Source organism: Gigantopelta aegis, chromosome 6 (genome assembly GCF_016097555.1).
Source record: "Gigantopelta aegis isolate Gae_Host chromosome 6, Gae_host_genome, whole genome shotgun sequence".
NCBI lineage: Eukaryota > Metazoa > Mollusca > Gastropoda > Neomphalida > Peltospiridae > Gigantopelta > Gigantopelta aegis.
Window position 1 is genome coordinate 91,743,384 of NC_054704.1, and position 16,860 is coordinate 91,760,243.

Sequence of the window (16,860 nt, forward strand, 5' to 3'; positions counted from 1 at the left end):
TTTCCTCTCTTAGACTATATGTAAAAATTACGAAATGTTTGACATCCAATAGCCGATGATTTAGGAGATAAAAATACTCTGGTTTTATTTTTGAGGTAGGTGATCGTGGAATGAGCACCGATAAATGACATTTACAACTGAACACGTTCGCCGTTACCGTAAGGTTGTAAATGTAACATTTATCGGCGGTCAATAATAAATAAATGTGTTCCTGTGTTGTGAAACAAAACAAATGTTAACTTTAATTAATAAGATGTTATTATTCTTGTTGTTCTTGTTCTTCATTTATGTAAACAAAGTTCACAGTATTGGTGCAATATGCTGCATATTGCATGGGCATTGCGAGATCTGGACTTGGGGAAGTAGGGTGAGCGTCGAACCCTTTTTTCTACATTTTTCCTGGATACGAATATCCTAATATTGCACTGTAAAAACATCCCCTGCGCGTGCTGTAACCTCACCGTGGTGCAGGGGTGTAAAATTATCTTTGAGAATGGCCAATACAGCACAAATCCCTTTGTTTTCTTCGGGATAAAATTAAAATTTTGAATAAAAGTCAGTATCTATCTGTGATATCTGTATTTTTGCAGTTCTTTACACTGTGTTTTTATTTAAATCTTCAATTTTTATATTGATGTTGATCATCACTTTATTTGTTTGCATTACTATAGTTTGACACCCAATAGCCGATGTATACTGAACAAAAAAAGAAACTTCCGATTTGTACATATAGTATTTGTTGTGTTAAAGAATTCATTGTGTAATGAAATTATATAGGTAGTATTAGCCTTGAGCTGTATTATCAGGATTCATGAATTTTATCGATTATTTTTTACTGTTAATCGTCGACAACGTGAAATTCAATTTGCACGTGCATGCATGGTTCGACATGTCCCGTGTAGTATTCGGTCAATTTGTTTTACTTGTCTTACTGACATTGTTGTCAAGTGAACGAAAACGCTTCAAAATTTGTAAAAACATTAATGTTTTTTTACATTGTAGCATTTTTAATATGCCAAGAATACCCAATAATTTATGCGAACGGGCGATTGGCATGTTTGATGCTGGCATGTCGACAGAAGGCGTTGCAAGGCATGTTGGGAGTTCTAGTCGAGCGATACGAAATCTTCGCGTAAGATTTCGAACGACAGGAAGCACCAACGACTTGCCATGTCGTGGACGTCCGCGTGTTACAACGCGCGGTCAAGACCGCTATATCACGAACACGCATTTGCGCAATCGATTCCAAACTGCCACTGCTACTGCTGCTAACACACCTGGGCTTCATAATAACCGAATCAGTGGGCAAACTGTTCGTAATCGTCTGCGGGAGAACGGTTTACATGCACGACGTCTTTACATCGGATGCGTTTTAACGCAACGTCATCGTCTAAATCGGGCACGTGTACACACTCGTTGGATACGGCGACGCTGGAATACCGTTCTTTTCTCGGATGAATCCAGATTTTCTTTACAACGTGGTGATGGCAGGGTGCGCGTCTACCGTAGGAGAAATGAACGCTATGCTGACTGTTGTGTTCTTGAACGAGATCGTTTCGTGGGGTGGAGGTTGTGCCATGGTCTGGGCAGCCATTGCCCATGGTTATCGTTCACCACTAGTCGTCATTGATGGCAATTTAAATGCTCAACGTTACCGCGGTGACATTCTCGCTCATCACGTCATTCCTCTGTTCCATAACAACGCCAACATCTCGATTTTTCAGCATGATAATGCCACCTCTCATACAGCTAGAGACACTGTAAATTTTCTTAGGACAAATAACATTGATTTCATTAATGACTGGCCCCGCTAAAAGTCCTGATCTCAACCCCATCGAGCATGTCTGGGATAGTCTGGACAGACGATTGAGGCGTCGTCCCAACCCACCCGCTAACGTCAACGAACTTCGTCAAGCGCTCATTCAGGAATGGAACAATATTCCACAGGCAGAAATCAACACTTTAGTCAATTCTATGCGCCTGCGATGCACTGCAGTGGTCAATTCAAGAGGTGGTCATACCCGTTATTAAGTCGGTGGGGTTTTTTTTAACCCCCATAACACTTGGTCAAAATTTCTCCCAGTTTCTGTTAACCTATGGCCATGATTTTTGCACCAAACGATGCATCATGGAACACTCTTTAAACGCATATATAACAATTATTCCCCCGGTTTGTTTTCATCAAGTTATGTTCAAGCAAAGTTGGCGGAAGTTTCTTATTTTGTTCAGTATATTTTCATTCATTCCTTTGTAAAAACATTGTTTTAGTCTCGGTACGGGATCGATTTGTTCGAACCCACGAATCCCCCAGATTATGCCCTTGTAATGAATGTAAACTCACTCCAAAACCACTTAATTGTCAGACACGTGTGCGCGATCTAGAGTTTTGGACATCGAGAAGTTTGCAGCGAACCAAATCCAATGGGTTTTAGCGCCATCGTGTCAGGAACGTGATGGTGTTATTTGATAGACGAAATTTTAAGCAAGTTGCTTCAAGTAGCTGTTTATAGCGGGAAAACGCTATCACGAGTGCCTGCCAGAAATGATTTATAGATGTTCAGTGACAAGGATTTGCCCTTTACATAGGCGTCGGAAGCGGGGCTGGGTGGTCATGGTGGATTAGCCACCACCCCGACTCCCAACTCTGAAAACGTTAAAGTTTATTTTGTTTAACGACATCACTAGAGCACATTGATTTATTAATCATTGGCTATTGGATATTAAACATTTGGTAATTTTACATACAGTCTTAGAAAGGAAACCCGCTACATTTTTCATTAGTAACACATACTACGGCCTTTGATATACCAGTCGTGGTGCACTGGCTAGAACGAGCCCCAACTATGAAGATTATGCATTACCTCCCATTTGGAAGATAAATTAATAATAATAATAATAATAATGTCGGAGAAACAACCCAGAATAGAATAGAATAGATGTTTAACGACACCCTAGCAGGAAAAATACATCGGCTATTGTCAAAACTATGGTAAGAGACACCACCCAGTTGCTGGCATCTTCCATCGCAATCTGATTAAAATTAGCTCTACTGGGTCTACCAGTAGTTCTAACAGCATTACATGGACTCCCATGTCCAGGTGACATTTCATCCATAAATAACAATTTAAATATCGACCAATTACACTTCGCCTTTTATAGCGTTATTCGGGAGCATACAAATTCTAAAAATATCGGGCGAGACTATTTATGCAATAGGCGAACTTGTTGGTCTATTTCAACATTGAAAAAACAGGGGAAAAGTACAGTAATAAACTCTGGATTGTATACTAGTATAAGCAGATTTTATGGCTATACCAATCTAATTAAAATTAGCTTCACTATTACATGTGGATCTAACACCAGCCAGTTGGAGCTCATGTCCACCAATCAAAACCTTACTTGCAGAATCCTGCCAGTGATTTAAAAATAATTTGAAAACATTCCGAATTATCCTGAGGGTATACGATATGTTTCATGTGAATTACGAATGCCTTATTTAGACCAGTAGAACTAATTTTAATCGGATTGCTAACAACACTGCGTAGTCTCCAATGTCCAGGTAACATTTCGTCTGTAAATAATAATTTAAATATTGACCAATCACACTTCGCCTTTTATAACGTTATTTGGGAGCATACAAATTCTAAAAATATCGGGCGAGTCTATTTTAGTGGCCGCAGTACAGCGAACCATACCAATACGTACGGGATGGGTTATCAGTCTTCAATTTTACATTAAAAATTATTTATTTATTTATTAAAAAAAAACCCAACTAAATCAGTCTTCAGTTTTACATTACAAATTATTTATTTTATAAAATAAAACATGTTTTAAGGCATTCGTAATTCACACGAAACATGTCGTATACCCTCAGGATAATTCGGAATGTTTTCAAATTATTTTTAAATCACTGGCATGATTCAGCAAGTAAGGTTTTGATTGGTGGACATGAGCTCCAACTGGCTGGTGTTAGATCCACATGTAGGCTTAATAGTGGAGCTAATTTTAATTAGATTGTGGCTATACCATCACGAATTTTTTTCCGTCTTGAAACGAATTTTATAGGAAATTTTATATTGCAATTAGTTTCCGGAATATTTCGTAATTCACCCGAATCATTTCGTATACCCTCGGCATAATCCTGAGTGTTTTGAAATTCTTTTCAAATCACTGGCATGATTTTGCAAGTAAGGTTTTGATTGGTCGAATGAAAGGTCAACTGGACATGAGCTCCAACGGGCTGCTGTTAGATCCACATGTAATATTGGAGCTAATTTTAATTAGATTGCTTCCATCGCCTATGCTTTAAAAGCTGTGATTTCATTTTGAGCAGTACTTTTCAAAAAATATTTTTTTAGCAGTAATTAGGAATGGTGGGAAGGAATGAAGAAAATAGTTTCTTTAACGACGCACTACACATTTTATTTACGGTTATATGGCGTCGGATATATGGTTAAGGACCACACAGATATTGAGGGAGGAAACCCATGTCGCCACTTCATGGTCTATTCTTTTCGATTAGCAACAAGGGATCTTTTACATGCACCATCGCAATAAACAGAGTATTCCGGATGGGTCAAAATGGAGACCCTTAACACGAACCTGTCAAAAATTGGACAGCGGGCCCTGCATTTGATCAACCATAATTTCAAAACTTATTAGAATTTGGCCCTAAAATGTTGCATGCATCCATTATTTATATGCTTGTACAAATGGGTGAAATGTTATAAAAATTGGAGATGGTGACCCGGGGACCTTTGATTGAGTTGGCATGAAATGATTCTCTTCCGGACGGGACAAAATGGAAATTCTTATATGCAATGGCTCCAAAATTAACAGACCCCTACGTTTTGCAATATAGGGACGGATGCGGGGGGGGGGGGGGGGGGGGGGGGGGGGGGGGGGGGGGGGGGGGGGGGGGGGGGTCTCGGGGGTGTCCCCAGGTTTAAAAAGGTATCTATAATATTCAGGCAGGGATGCAATTTTTAAAAAGGGCACCTACAATATTCAAAAGAACACCAACATGTTTAGCGATACTCCCACAAAGCCTCAAGACAATGAAGCTATTATGTCAGTGGCGAATTCAGAAAATCTATTGGGGGGGCAACAATGCATTATTTGGGCAGTATATCAAAGGTCGTGGTATGTGCTATCCTGTTTGTGCATATAAAATATCCCTTGCTGCTAATATAAAATGTAGTGGATTTTCTCTGAATCAAAGTTACCAAATGTTTGACATCCAAAAGCCGATGATTAATTAATCAAGTTGCTTTAAAAAAAAAAAAAAAAAAAAAAAAAAAAAACCACCTTTGCTCTCTAGTTGCTCACTTTACCTTATGAATACATCACGACTGTAAGTTGGTCTGGATGGAATAATTAAAGAATAGTAGCCTGCTGCGAAGAAACAATTTTTGTGATCACAAATGTATGAGACGTGGTGGTGGTGGTGGTGGTTAAGAGGTGCTAAGAAACTGACAAATCTTAAATTGGGGACAAATCCCTCTCGTAGGGTACAATGCATTATCTGTTTTGGGGGGGGGGGGGGGGGGGGTTAAATTAGTATTGCTGCAGTTTGGGGTGGGTTAATTGCTTATTACTATATATTTTATTAATATAACACTTTGTCTAATACTAAGTCCCCATCTCAGACACAAATACTGAAACAGGACAGATCATGTGCTCATACCTGGCATCCTTAAAACGTTTGTTCAGCTCACACGTTAATCTTTATCGTACTGGCTAATGGTCCAAGAGAGACAACCCAAGTTATTTTCTAAATTGTGAACTGGATTGTGTATATTTCTAGGGTACACGTTTATATATATATATATATATATATATATAAAAAAGTGGTATATTTTATACTGAAGTAATGAATCATAAGGTTCACATGTATAATTAACAGGCGCTGCTCTAGGGAGAGGTACTAGGGATCCATACACCTACCCAGAACTCCAAAATCAGTCGCAGGGCGGGACTTTATGCAGAGGAGGGTCTAGCCTGTGGCGAGCGACGTTTATTAGTGGGGGGGGGGGGGGGGGGGGTCGAATCAGGCTCCTCAGAAAAATATGTTGAAAGAAAAAAATATCTGCTTTAAAAGCGGGGTGGGGGTAATATCTTGGCCGCCTGGGTGTTATGGTATCGTTTGCCTTCATGTAACAGGCACGGCGGAAGCAAGTAGACATTGTGGGTGCTGACTGATATCGAGGGGGCAAAGAAAGGTTTCATGGGGGTTTGGGGTATACTCCTCCGTAAACGTTTGAAAACTAGATGCCCTGAAATGCAGTTTCCTGCATTCTACAAGTAAAACTCATCTGCCTTAAGATTTATTACCAATGATATTTTTATTCAGATTTATTGTGGGGACTAGAGTCACCATCCCAGCCCTCTACCCTGCTCCGTTGTGTATTTTGGAATACTGGAGGTAAGTAGATTGTCATTTTTCAATAAAGGTTTTAACTGCAATATATATGGTGTATTTTCAAAAGGTATATTCACAATTCACTTGCCAACATAGCGTGTGGCAGCGGATTCTCGTGAGTGAATTTATGGTAGTGATGGGATTTCGGTTGGGATTTCATCATCGATCATCGGTTATAATCGGTTGGCACCAACCGATCAATTTTCGATTACACAATCGGTTAGAAATTTATGACCATAAGAAGACACCCTGCAAATGGCTAACTGTATCTTTATTGACTATTTAATGTAATTTTTCTTTATGTACACATGAAAAGAAACCCAAATCACTGTATATTTACATCACTTTTATCATCTAACCTGGAGGAACAGTTCAATATCTGTGTGGTCCTTAACCATAAGTCCGACGCTATATAATCGTAAATAATGTTTTATTTAACGACGCACTCAACACATTTTATTTCCGGTTATATGGCGTCAGCCCACTTCATGGGCTACTCTTTTCGGTTAACATCAAGGGATCTTTTATATGCACCATCCCATAGACAGGATAGCACATACCACGGCCTTTGATGTATCAGTCGTGGTGCACTAGCTGGAGCGAGAAAGAGCCCACTGACGGAGATCGATCCAAAACCGACCGCGCATCAAGCGAGCGCTTTACCACTGGGCTACGTCTCGCCCCGTGTTACCGTCATAAAGGAAGGAAGGAAATGTTTATTTAACGACGCCACTCAACACATTTTATTTACAGTTATATGGCGTCAGACATATGGTTAAGGACCACACAGATATTGAAGGAGAAAACCCGCTGTCGCCACTTCATGGGCTACTCTTTTCGACTGGCAGCAAAGTATCTTTTATATGCGCCATCCCATATACAGGATAGCACATACCACGGCTTTGATGTACCAGTCGTGGTGCACTGGTTGGAGCGAGAAATAGCCCAATGGGCCCACCGACGGGGATCGATCCCAAACCGACCGCGCATCAAGCGAGCGCTTTACCACTGGGCTACGTCTCGCCCATGTGTTACCGTCAGAGTACTCCGGCTAAGCGCTGATAAGCCAGTGTTGTAATTTATAAACACGCGCACACCCAATGGGTCCACCGACGGGGATCGATCCCAAACCGACCGCGCATCAAGCGAGCGCTTTACCACTGGGCTACGTCTCGCCCATGTGTTACCGTCAGAGTACTCCGGCTAAGCGCTGATAAGCCAGTGTTGTAATTTATGAACACGCGCACGCGTGGGAAAGAGCACCGTACGGGTCATTCAGTAATGACACGACGTTCTCACACAATTATTTTAACAAGATTGTGCCTGTATTAAAGAACATGCAAGGGGAAAGAAAACAAATAAGAAAACAAGAAAACATATATGTCTTAAGCTGTACATTTATTTGTAAACAATATATTATTTCAAATCATATTAATAGGACAAAATATGCACACGTTCAGTTCACATGTGTTAATTATTCATTAATCTCCGAATATGGTCGTAAAGACCATCCACGGATCACCAAAAGGGGCGGTGCTCGATCCGGTGATTTGATTGGCTACACTAAGGTAAAACAAAGAGGTTAGTTGGTATGTAGGCCTCACTTTCATTTCGTTGAATGGCTTAGAAGATAAGACGTATATTTTATTACCGAGCACTATACGAAGCAAAATTTAATGTAATTTATCTGGACGATACTAGTAGTTAGTGCATTCGGTTCCGAAACTCTAGTGCTGCGACATTGAAGATGCATCGTGCTGGAAATATCATCAGTGGCTTTTATTCCACGGCATCACGTAGAACACGAAAACTTACCGAATTATGTCTCGTTACGTGTCGCGGTGATCAATCCCAACCGATTCGGTCAGCCTCATCGTTCGATGAGATCTACAAGAGAAATGACATGTTTGCTAAACGGCATATTGGACCAAATGATGTGGCCAAAACTAAAATGCTGGAATTAATGGGACTGAAGGTAAACGATTGAATGCCATTTTATAGAAGAAACACTCAAACAGTGTTAAAAGAAAATGCGCAATAGAAGTGCAAAATAGGTTCAAATTGGTTGAGGGGTTATTGATTTAAAATAATTATTATCCACTGTATTTTGTTCCAGTATAATGAGCATGTTTTATAATTAGTATTTTTATAAAAAAAAATTATAAACTGTAAGCAAAGTTTGTTGTAAAAATGGTTGCTATTAGGATTATTCCAAGAACATAAAAGTTAAAGTTTTGTTTAAAGTCACTACTAAAGCACATTGTTTTATTATTCATCGACTGTTGGAAGTCACACATTTGGTAATTTTTTTACACATAGTCTCATAGAGAAAACCACTAACATTTTACTGTTAGTAGCAAGGGATCTTCTGTCACATTTTGAACCATCCCACAGACAGGATAGCACATACCATGGCCTTTGATATACCAGATGGGACCACTGATGGGGAACGATCCCAGACCGACCATGCATCAGGCAAACACTTTTGCACTGAGCTATATCCCATCCCTCCTAACAGCATCTTCACTGACAGGCCATAGGAACAACATCTCAAGTGGGGGTTACAGGCTCTAGTGGTGGAGGGACACAAGTGGGAGGTACAGGCGTGGCAGATCCAGAAAATCCATTTAGGGGGGTCCCAAAGACATGAGGCAGAATGCCAATGGAACTTTGGGGGAGGTTTGGAGGGGATCATGAAAAAAAAATTCAAAATTAATATATAATAAAATTATAACTGTTGCAAAATTTAGGGGGGCCTATGGGCCTGTTACCTTTACATAATATAATATTATTTGTAATATTAAAAGTAGTTTGTTTTGTTTAATGCCCACCACAGAAACTCACTACATTTTTCCTTTAGTAGCAAGGGATCTTTCATATTTATATGCACCATCCCACAGACAAGATAGCACATACCACAGCCTTTGATATGAGTCATGGTCCACTGGCTGGAACGAGAAATAGCCCAATGGGTCCACCGATGGGGATCGATCCCAAACCTACCACACATCAAGCGAGCGCTTTACCACTGGGCTACCCTGTCTGTGGGATAGTGCATATAAAAGATCCCTTGCTATGAAAAATGTAGCGGGTTTCCTCTCTAAGACTAAATGTCCAAATTACCAAATGTTTGACATCTAATAGCTTTACCACTGGGCTACCCTGTCTATGGGATAGTGCATATAAAAGATCCCTTGCTATGAAAAATGTAGCGGGTTTCCTCTCTAAGACTAAATGTCCAAATTACCAAATGTTTGACATTTAATAGCTTTACCACTGGGTTACGTCCCACTCCCACTGAAATGTTTGGATTCTAGAAAAGCAGGCCTATACCATGGAAGTGATATCTGACGGGGGGGGGGGGGGGGGGGGTGCTAGTCAAAATTGTATCTAGAAAATGCATAGCTATGCATTTATACTAATGACTGTTTCACTTACTAATCAGAAAATGCTAATCTGTAGACACAGATTATTTACCTGACAAATTAAAAAAAGAAATCTGAGTTGCTACTATTTTAGGATAGCTGTTCTGTTCAACTCCTTATACAGTGATTCGGGGACGGATGTAGCTCAGTGGTACAGTGCACGCCTGATGCACAATCAATCGGCGTGGTGGGCCCATTGGGCTATTTCTCGTTCCAGCCAGTGCTCCACAAATCCTATCTGTGGGATGGTGCATATAAAAAATCCCATGCTGCTAATCGAAAAGAGTAGCCCATGAAGTGGCAACAGCAGGTTTCCTCTCTCAATATATGTGTGTTCCTTAACCATATGTCTGACGCCATATAATCGTAACTAAAATGTGTTGTCCTTCCTTCTTTGCACAGTAGTTCAACTGACAGGGAGAGTATTATGTTACATATAAATAATGTGTAGTGTTTATTGGCTATGAAATACCATGGTGTTAAACTTGTTCTATACATCTGCTGTGACCCAGGTTAAAGTTCAGTCAGTTGACAGCAGATGTATCCAGTTTATATGTTGTCAGAACAGAAGAGAACTTTTATGCAACAGCGTAAGAGGAACATGCATATTCTGATTTTGACAAGACAGTTTACAGGAGGGTACAAATAATAGGAATACATTGCTTGGTACATATACGAATATAAATACAGTACATTGTATTACATACAGTGGCTTAGGAAGGTGCTAAAAAGTAGGGGGCACACTTTTATATTTACACACTTTTACACTATTATAAAGCAAAATATCTGAAAAGTGTGGGGGGGCACATGCCCCCTTGCGCCCCCCCCCCCCCCCCCCCCGCTTCCTATGCCAGTGTTATAAAGCTATTAACACTATAGGAAATGTTTTATTTATTTTACGACGCACTCAACACATTTTATTTACGGTTATATGGTGAGGGAGGAAACCAGCTGTCGCCACTTCATGGGCTACTCTTTAGCAGCAAGGGATCTTTTATATGTACCATCCAACAGACGGGATAGCACATACAGCTGCCTTTGATGTACCATGGTGCACATGGCTAGAGAGAGAAATAACCCCATGAGCCCACTGACGGGGATCAATCCTAAACCGACCTCGCATCAAGCGAGCGCTTTATCATCGGGCTACGTCTCACCCCTAACACTATAGATACATGATATTACACGATAATAATTTATTATGTATGTAGCATGATTACTGTCTTAAATAAATTTACAAAATTATCTGCTTGTAGTTAACAGATTATAAATTTATTGTGATTGAGTAAAGTCTCTGATAATGCAGCTGATAATTGTTAGAGAACAAAGAAACATGTCATTAATAGCTTGTGTACCACAGGGTTACAAGAATGTTGATTGTATTACATAATCTAGACCTGTGATGTCACCCTATTGTTCAAACTGTAGATTATTTTTCAAGAATGTTTTGAATGTAGTTTAACCGGCCTCGGTGGAGTTGTGGCTAAATTATCAAACATAAGGCTCACTGCCCGGTACTGCCTACCACCCAGTTTTAACAACTCAGTGGGTAGGTGTAAGACCACTAAACCCTCTTCTCTCTCACCAACCACTAACAACTATTATATATAACCCATTGTCCTGGATAGCTGAGGTGTGTGCCCAAGACAGCATGCTTGAACCTTAATTGGATATAACCACGGAAATTAGTTGAAATAAATTAGTTGAAATGAATGAATGGCGTTCTGTATATTAAGTGATGGATGGTGACATTAGGACTTTAAATGCTGTTTAAATTAATATTTATAACTACTTAAATACATATTATATTACCCACTGATGTCATACATGTATATTTGTATGAGAGCCATCAGTATTTCATTACATACACTGCAGTGTACATGTAGAGACTCCATATTTCTAGTTTTATGAGAAATCAGTATTGACAGCTGGTTGGAATGTTTTATAACACAGTCAGAATTATATAACCATAGAAAGGATTTGAATTATAAGGACATTGCACCTATTGTCATGTACACCCTACAAAATTATCATTAATTTTACATTTATTAAAGTTGATCGGTTGGTGCCAACCTTTTATAATTGATGATTGATATTGAAATTTCAAGCAATTCCCAACACTAGATAAAAGTATATATTTTTATGTTTAATGATGGCAGATCTGCAGTTCCCAGCACTAGATAAAAGTATATATTTTTATGTTTAATGATGGCAGATCTGCAATTCCCAGCACTAGATAAAAGTATATATTTTTATGTTTAATGATGGCAGCCACTAGAGCACATTGATTTGTTAATCATCGACTACTGGATGTCAGACATTTGGTAATTGTGACATATACTCTTCAAAAGAAGAAACGCAAAACCACATTGTCGTAACATTTGGAGAATTGATTTCATTATTGAATGGTGAGTCCGATAATTACCAAATGTTGCAGGATTGTTCACAATTCACTCTAGTCCATTGTGAGTAAGTGATAGGACACACCACCAAGGTCAAGGTCATCTGGAGTCAATACCGGGTGTGGCCTCCGCGTGTGTTGACAACTGCCTGGCACCGCCTGCCCATTGAAGCAACCAGAGTACGGATGACGTCCCGGGGGATGGTGGCCCACTCGGCCTGCAAGGCTGCTGCCAGCTCGGGCAGGGTCTGGGGCTGTGGTTGTCGCTGTCGGAGGCGTCGGTCCAACTCGTCCCATAGATGCTCAATTGGGTTCAAATCCGGTGATATCGATGGCCAAGGAAGGACATTAATGTTGTTGTTCTGTAGGAAAGCCGTTGTGAGACGTGCTGTGTGAGGCCTGGCGTTGTCATGTTGGAACACTGCGTTGGCGTTGGCCATAACTGGAACGATGTGTGGCCGGAGGATCTGGTCAATGTAGCCCTGTGCATTCAGGTTGCCCTGCACGTGGACCAGGTCAGTTCTGCCAGTGTGTGAGATGGCTGCCCACACCATGACACTACCCCCGCCGAATCTGTCCACTTCCTGCACGCAGTTTGCCGCATAACGTTCACCACGACGCCTATACACGCGACATCTTCCATCATGACGTCGGAGCAGAAATCGGGACTCGTCACTGAACCACACCTGTCTCCATCTCAGTTGAGGCCATTGTCGATGAATCTGGCACCACTGCAGTCGGAGTCGACGGTGTTGTGTGTGTTGAGATGACACCTCGAACTGGACGTCTGGCACGAATTCCTACCCCACGTAGGCGGTTCCGTACGGTCTGGTCGGATATCCTGCGCAAACCTGGTATTGCTGCGGCTGTGGAGGTGGCAGTAGTCAATCGTTCCCGAAGGTGGCGTACCCGGATGTAGCGGTCCTGCCCGGGGGTAGTGACCCGTGGTCGACCGGATCTAGGGAGGTCACGTGTTGATCCATGTTGCTGGTAACGGTCCCACAGTCTGGAGATGGTGCTTGGGGACACATGGAATGCCCTGGCAACGGCCGTTCTGGATTCGCCTGCGTCTAGTCGGCCGATGGCATTGTTTCTCTGCGGTTCACTGAGACGTGGCATGTCCTGGATTGTCAACTGTCGGCCAGATACAGAGGCCAGGCAAGCGAACACCCTGCACTTTTATACTGTCGGTGTTCATGTTGCACGTGCAGACAACGCACGTGCAGTGGTGACATGGTTTGCACGTGGCTGCGTTTTTGCGAATATTCACATTTTGGAACTTTATTGTACAGTAGCTGCGTTTTATCGAATGTAACCGTGGGAATGTGTTTGGGACATGCAATGACCTTATATTCACAAAGCATGAACCGGTAGGAAACATAAAATCGGAGTTATAACCCATTTGTACCCTTTTGCGTTTCTTTTTTTGAAGAGTATATAACAATAAGTCATACAGAGGAAACCTGCTAAAAAAATTAATTAGTAGCAAGGGATCTTTTATATGCACCATTCCACAGACAGGATAATACATACGATGGCCTTTGATATACCAGTTGTGGTGTACTGGTTGGAACGAGAAATAGCCCAATGTGCCCACCGATGGGGATCGATCCTAGACTGACCGTGCATCAGGAGAATGCTTTACCACTGGGCTACATCATACCCCTTATGTGCAGTCCATGCAATAATAAAAACTAAACAAACAAAAACCTAGTACTGGTAGACAATTTATTTTAATGAATATAATATATAAATAATGTGCTCTAAATGAAATGTGGTTATGGAAACTGGTGTTGGACTAATGTTGCCCGCCTACTTTAAACAAAAAACCCTGCCGAACAGGTGTTTCGACCGATTGTTTTTACTGGTCAGCATATGACATGTGAGCCATAATGACTGTCATTGTAGTTATCTCAGTGTATACTGTAGTGACTAACTGGTTAAAAGGACAGCATTGTGGCTAGCATGGTGAAAGTCACCAGCATATGTTCTAGGTGACTAAACATTAATTATGTTAACAGAACTAGTTTACATGCTGATCTAGTTCTGTTTTGTCTTTTGTTTTTCTAGGTTCGCATACTTTGCCCTTCATCTTTTTTATTTATTGATGCTCTGTTAGTTGAAACTACTAGCATGATTACACAGGCTAGGGAGCAGGGTTGGTTGGGGGGAGGGGGGAACTAGGGGGCATGTGCCCCCCCCCCTACTTTTCAGATATTTTTGCTTTATAATAGTGTAAAAGTGTGTAAATATAAAAGTGCCCCCCACCCCCACCCCCAGTTTTTGGCACCTTATGCCACTGATGAATAATGTGGTTCATCCATTCAGTATCAAATTTAACAATTAACCAGTTTAATAAATCACTAATAATAATTTAACAAGTGACACATTAAAAAAAAAGAGTTAAGAAAATCCTTTTTTTGTTTGAAATATTTGGTAGCAAGACCTTTTTATATGCTTTTTTTGACCCCTTTAATTGTGGGGGTGGGTGGGATGGGGCTTGAACTGGTGTGCACATTTTTAAGAGCGGTCAGGTCATGCTGTCCCAGAAAATACATTATGAAAAGAAAATGTGCATGGAGCAGAGGGGGTTTTCAACCCACAACACCTATCCCCCTCTACAGATACGCTTGGAATATCAGTTTCTATTATAATATTATTCTTCTTCTGCATTCAAACACCATTGGTTATGGCTCTTAATTTAGATCAGGATTTGTATGTTCCTGATGAACTGTGTGGTGTTGATCAGTTCACATTTGGTTCCCCATAGATTGTCTCTAAAGTATTCGCCAAGAGCGTGTATTATAATATGAAAGTATACTAATGGAAAGAAATACGGTGACACCAGGTATTGAGACTATTGAATTGAGTTCACTATCGCAGACCTGTAAACATTTTAATTTTTTTTAAAGGTTTACAACAGTGACTGTCCTTTAACAGTGCCAGTAATTATTAACCATTCACAAAGGTTACTTTTCAAGAGTTACACCCCACCATACACCAACCCACCCCACCCCACCATACACCAACCCACCCCTGCATGTGGACCTACATGTAACTTTGGTTTAGAATGTTGTGATAGTTGCCAGTGTACGTTCTTGATGACTCAACACACCTGCCTCGGTGGCGTCATCGTAGGCCATCGGTCTACAGGCTGGTAGGTACTGGGTTCGGATCCCAGTCGAGGCATGGGATTTTTAATCCAGATACCGACTCCAAACCCTGAGTGAGTGCTCCGCAAGGCTCAATGGGTAGGTGTAAACCACTTGCACCGACGAGTGATCCATAACTGGTTCAACAAAGGCCATGGTTTGTGCTATCCTGCCTGTGGGAAGTGCAAATAAAAGATCCCTTGATGCTAATCGGAAGAGTAGCCCATGTAGTGGCGACAGCAGGTTTCCTCTCAAAATCTGTGTGGTCCGTAACCATATGTCTGACGCCATATAACCGTAAATAAAATGTGTTGAGTGCGTCGTTAAATAAAACATTTCTTTCTTTTTTTTGATGACTCATCATTAACAAAAGATCATTATACTTATGGTAGTTGAGCTAGTTCACATTTTGATTTAGTTCTGAGATTTAAAAAAGATAAAAGTCTTGGTTCACATATGTTATTGTGCATATTTTTAAACTGAACAAACAAAGTTACAAATTGTTTCCTTTTGTGTATTTTTTTAAATGTCAAGTTCATGGCTGTATTGGCTATAATCCTGTTCAATTGTTTAGACCCACCCCATAATGTATGGAATGTCCAGTAATAAATTTTCTGTTAACTTATATACCCTTCTATATTTTTATTTTATGTGGTTTACACAATCAAGTGCAATCAGATATTTTTTATTATTTAAAAAAATTAAAAAAATTATTACCCCAGAAACCATTTGGTAATGTCAGGGTTGGGGACCCTGAACTCATTACTTACAGTATGCAGGCCTTCTAGAATACGGTGGCCCGATGCCCGAGGCCAGTGTTTTTTGGATTCGGTCCAGTAAAAGTTACTTTGTGCAATCCCGATGGCAAATGGTTAAAAAAAAAAAAAAAAAAAAATCTACAACGCTACGTCCTACGATCATACAAAAACAAAACAAACATCTACAAGTCACTTCTTTCGATTTGCTATCACATGCAATATTTCACGAACAAATAGTTGGCAACCAGTAATCTTTGACCCATCCATGACATCAATATACCTACCAATATAACTTTACTAAAGTTATAAAGTGTAAACATTGGAAAAACAAGTTCATTTTTTGCCGCCATTTAGTTTTTTTTACACTGAAATCCAAAGATTTGTTACTCTAATACTAATAATATGCAAAACGGTAACCAGTCTTTTATTAGTTTTAAAGGTTGCACGTCACTATTAAATGTGTAAATTATTAATTTAATTTATAAAATATAACATAAATTGCAAAAATGTTTGTTGTTTTTTTTAGTTTTTTTTAAAAGCTTAAGAACACAGTATCATGAACTAGATAAATTTAACAAAGTTCCCAAATTGCAAAATTACTAATATGGTGTGTGTGTGTTGGGGGGGGGGGGGGGGGGGGGGGGTTAAACTGCAATACATGTACACTTTATGCTAATAAAGGTTCTTAATTGTTTCTTTTCTC

General features: G+C 40.3%; 1 protein-coding gene across 2 annotated transcripts in view; it reads left to right on the forward strand.

Annotated features, from left to right (window-relative positions):
• The first annotated feature begins 7,808 nt into the window (after nucleotides 1–7,808).
• Nucleotides 7,809–16,860, forward strand: part of LOC121374123 (glycine dehydrogenase (decarboxylating), mitochondrial-like) — a 79,442-nt gene continuing 70,390 nt past the window's right edge. For both annotated transcript variants that reach the window (XM_041501059.1, XM_041501060.1), the window contains exon 1: nucleotides 7,809–8,396. In XM_041501059.1, coding sequence (XP_041356993.1) covers nucleotides 8,169–8,396 — 228 coding nt within the window. In that variant the 5' untranslated portion in view covers nucleotides 7,809–8,168. The remainder of the gene's footprint in view (nucleotides 8,397–16,860) is intronic.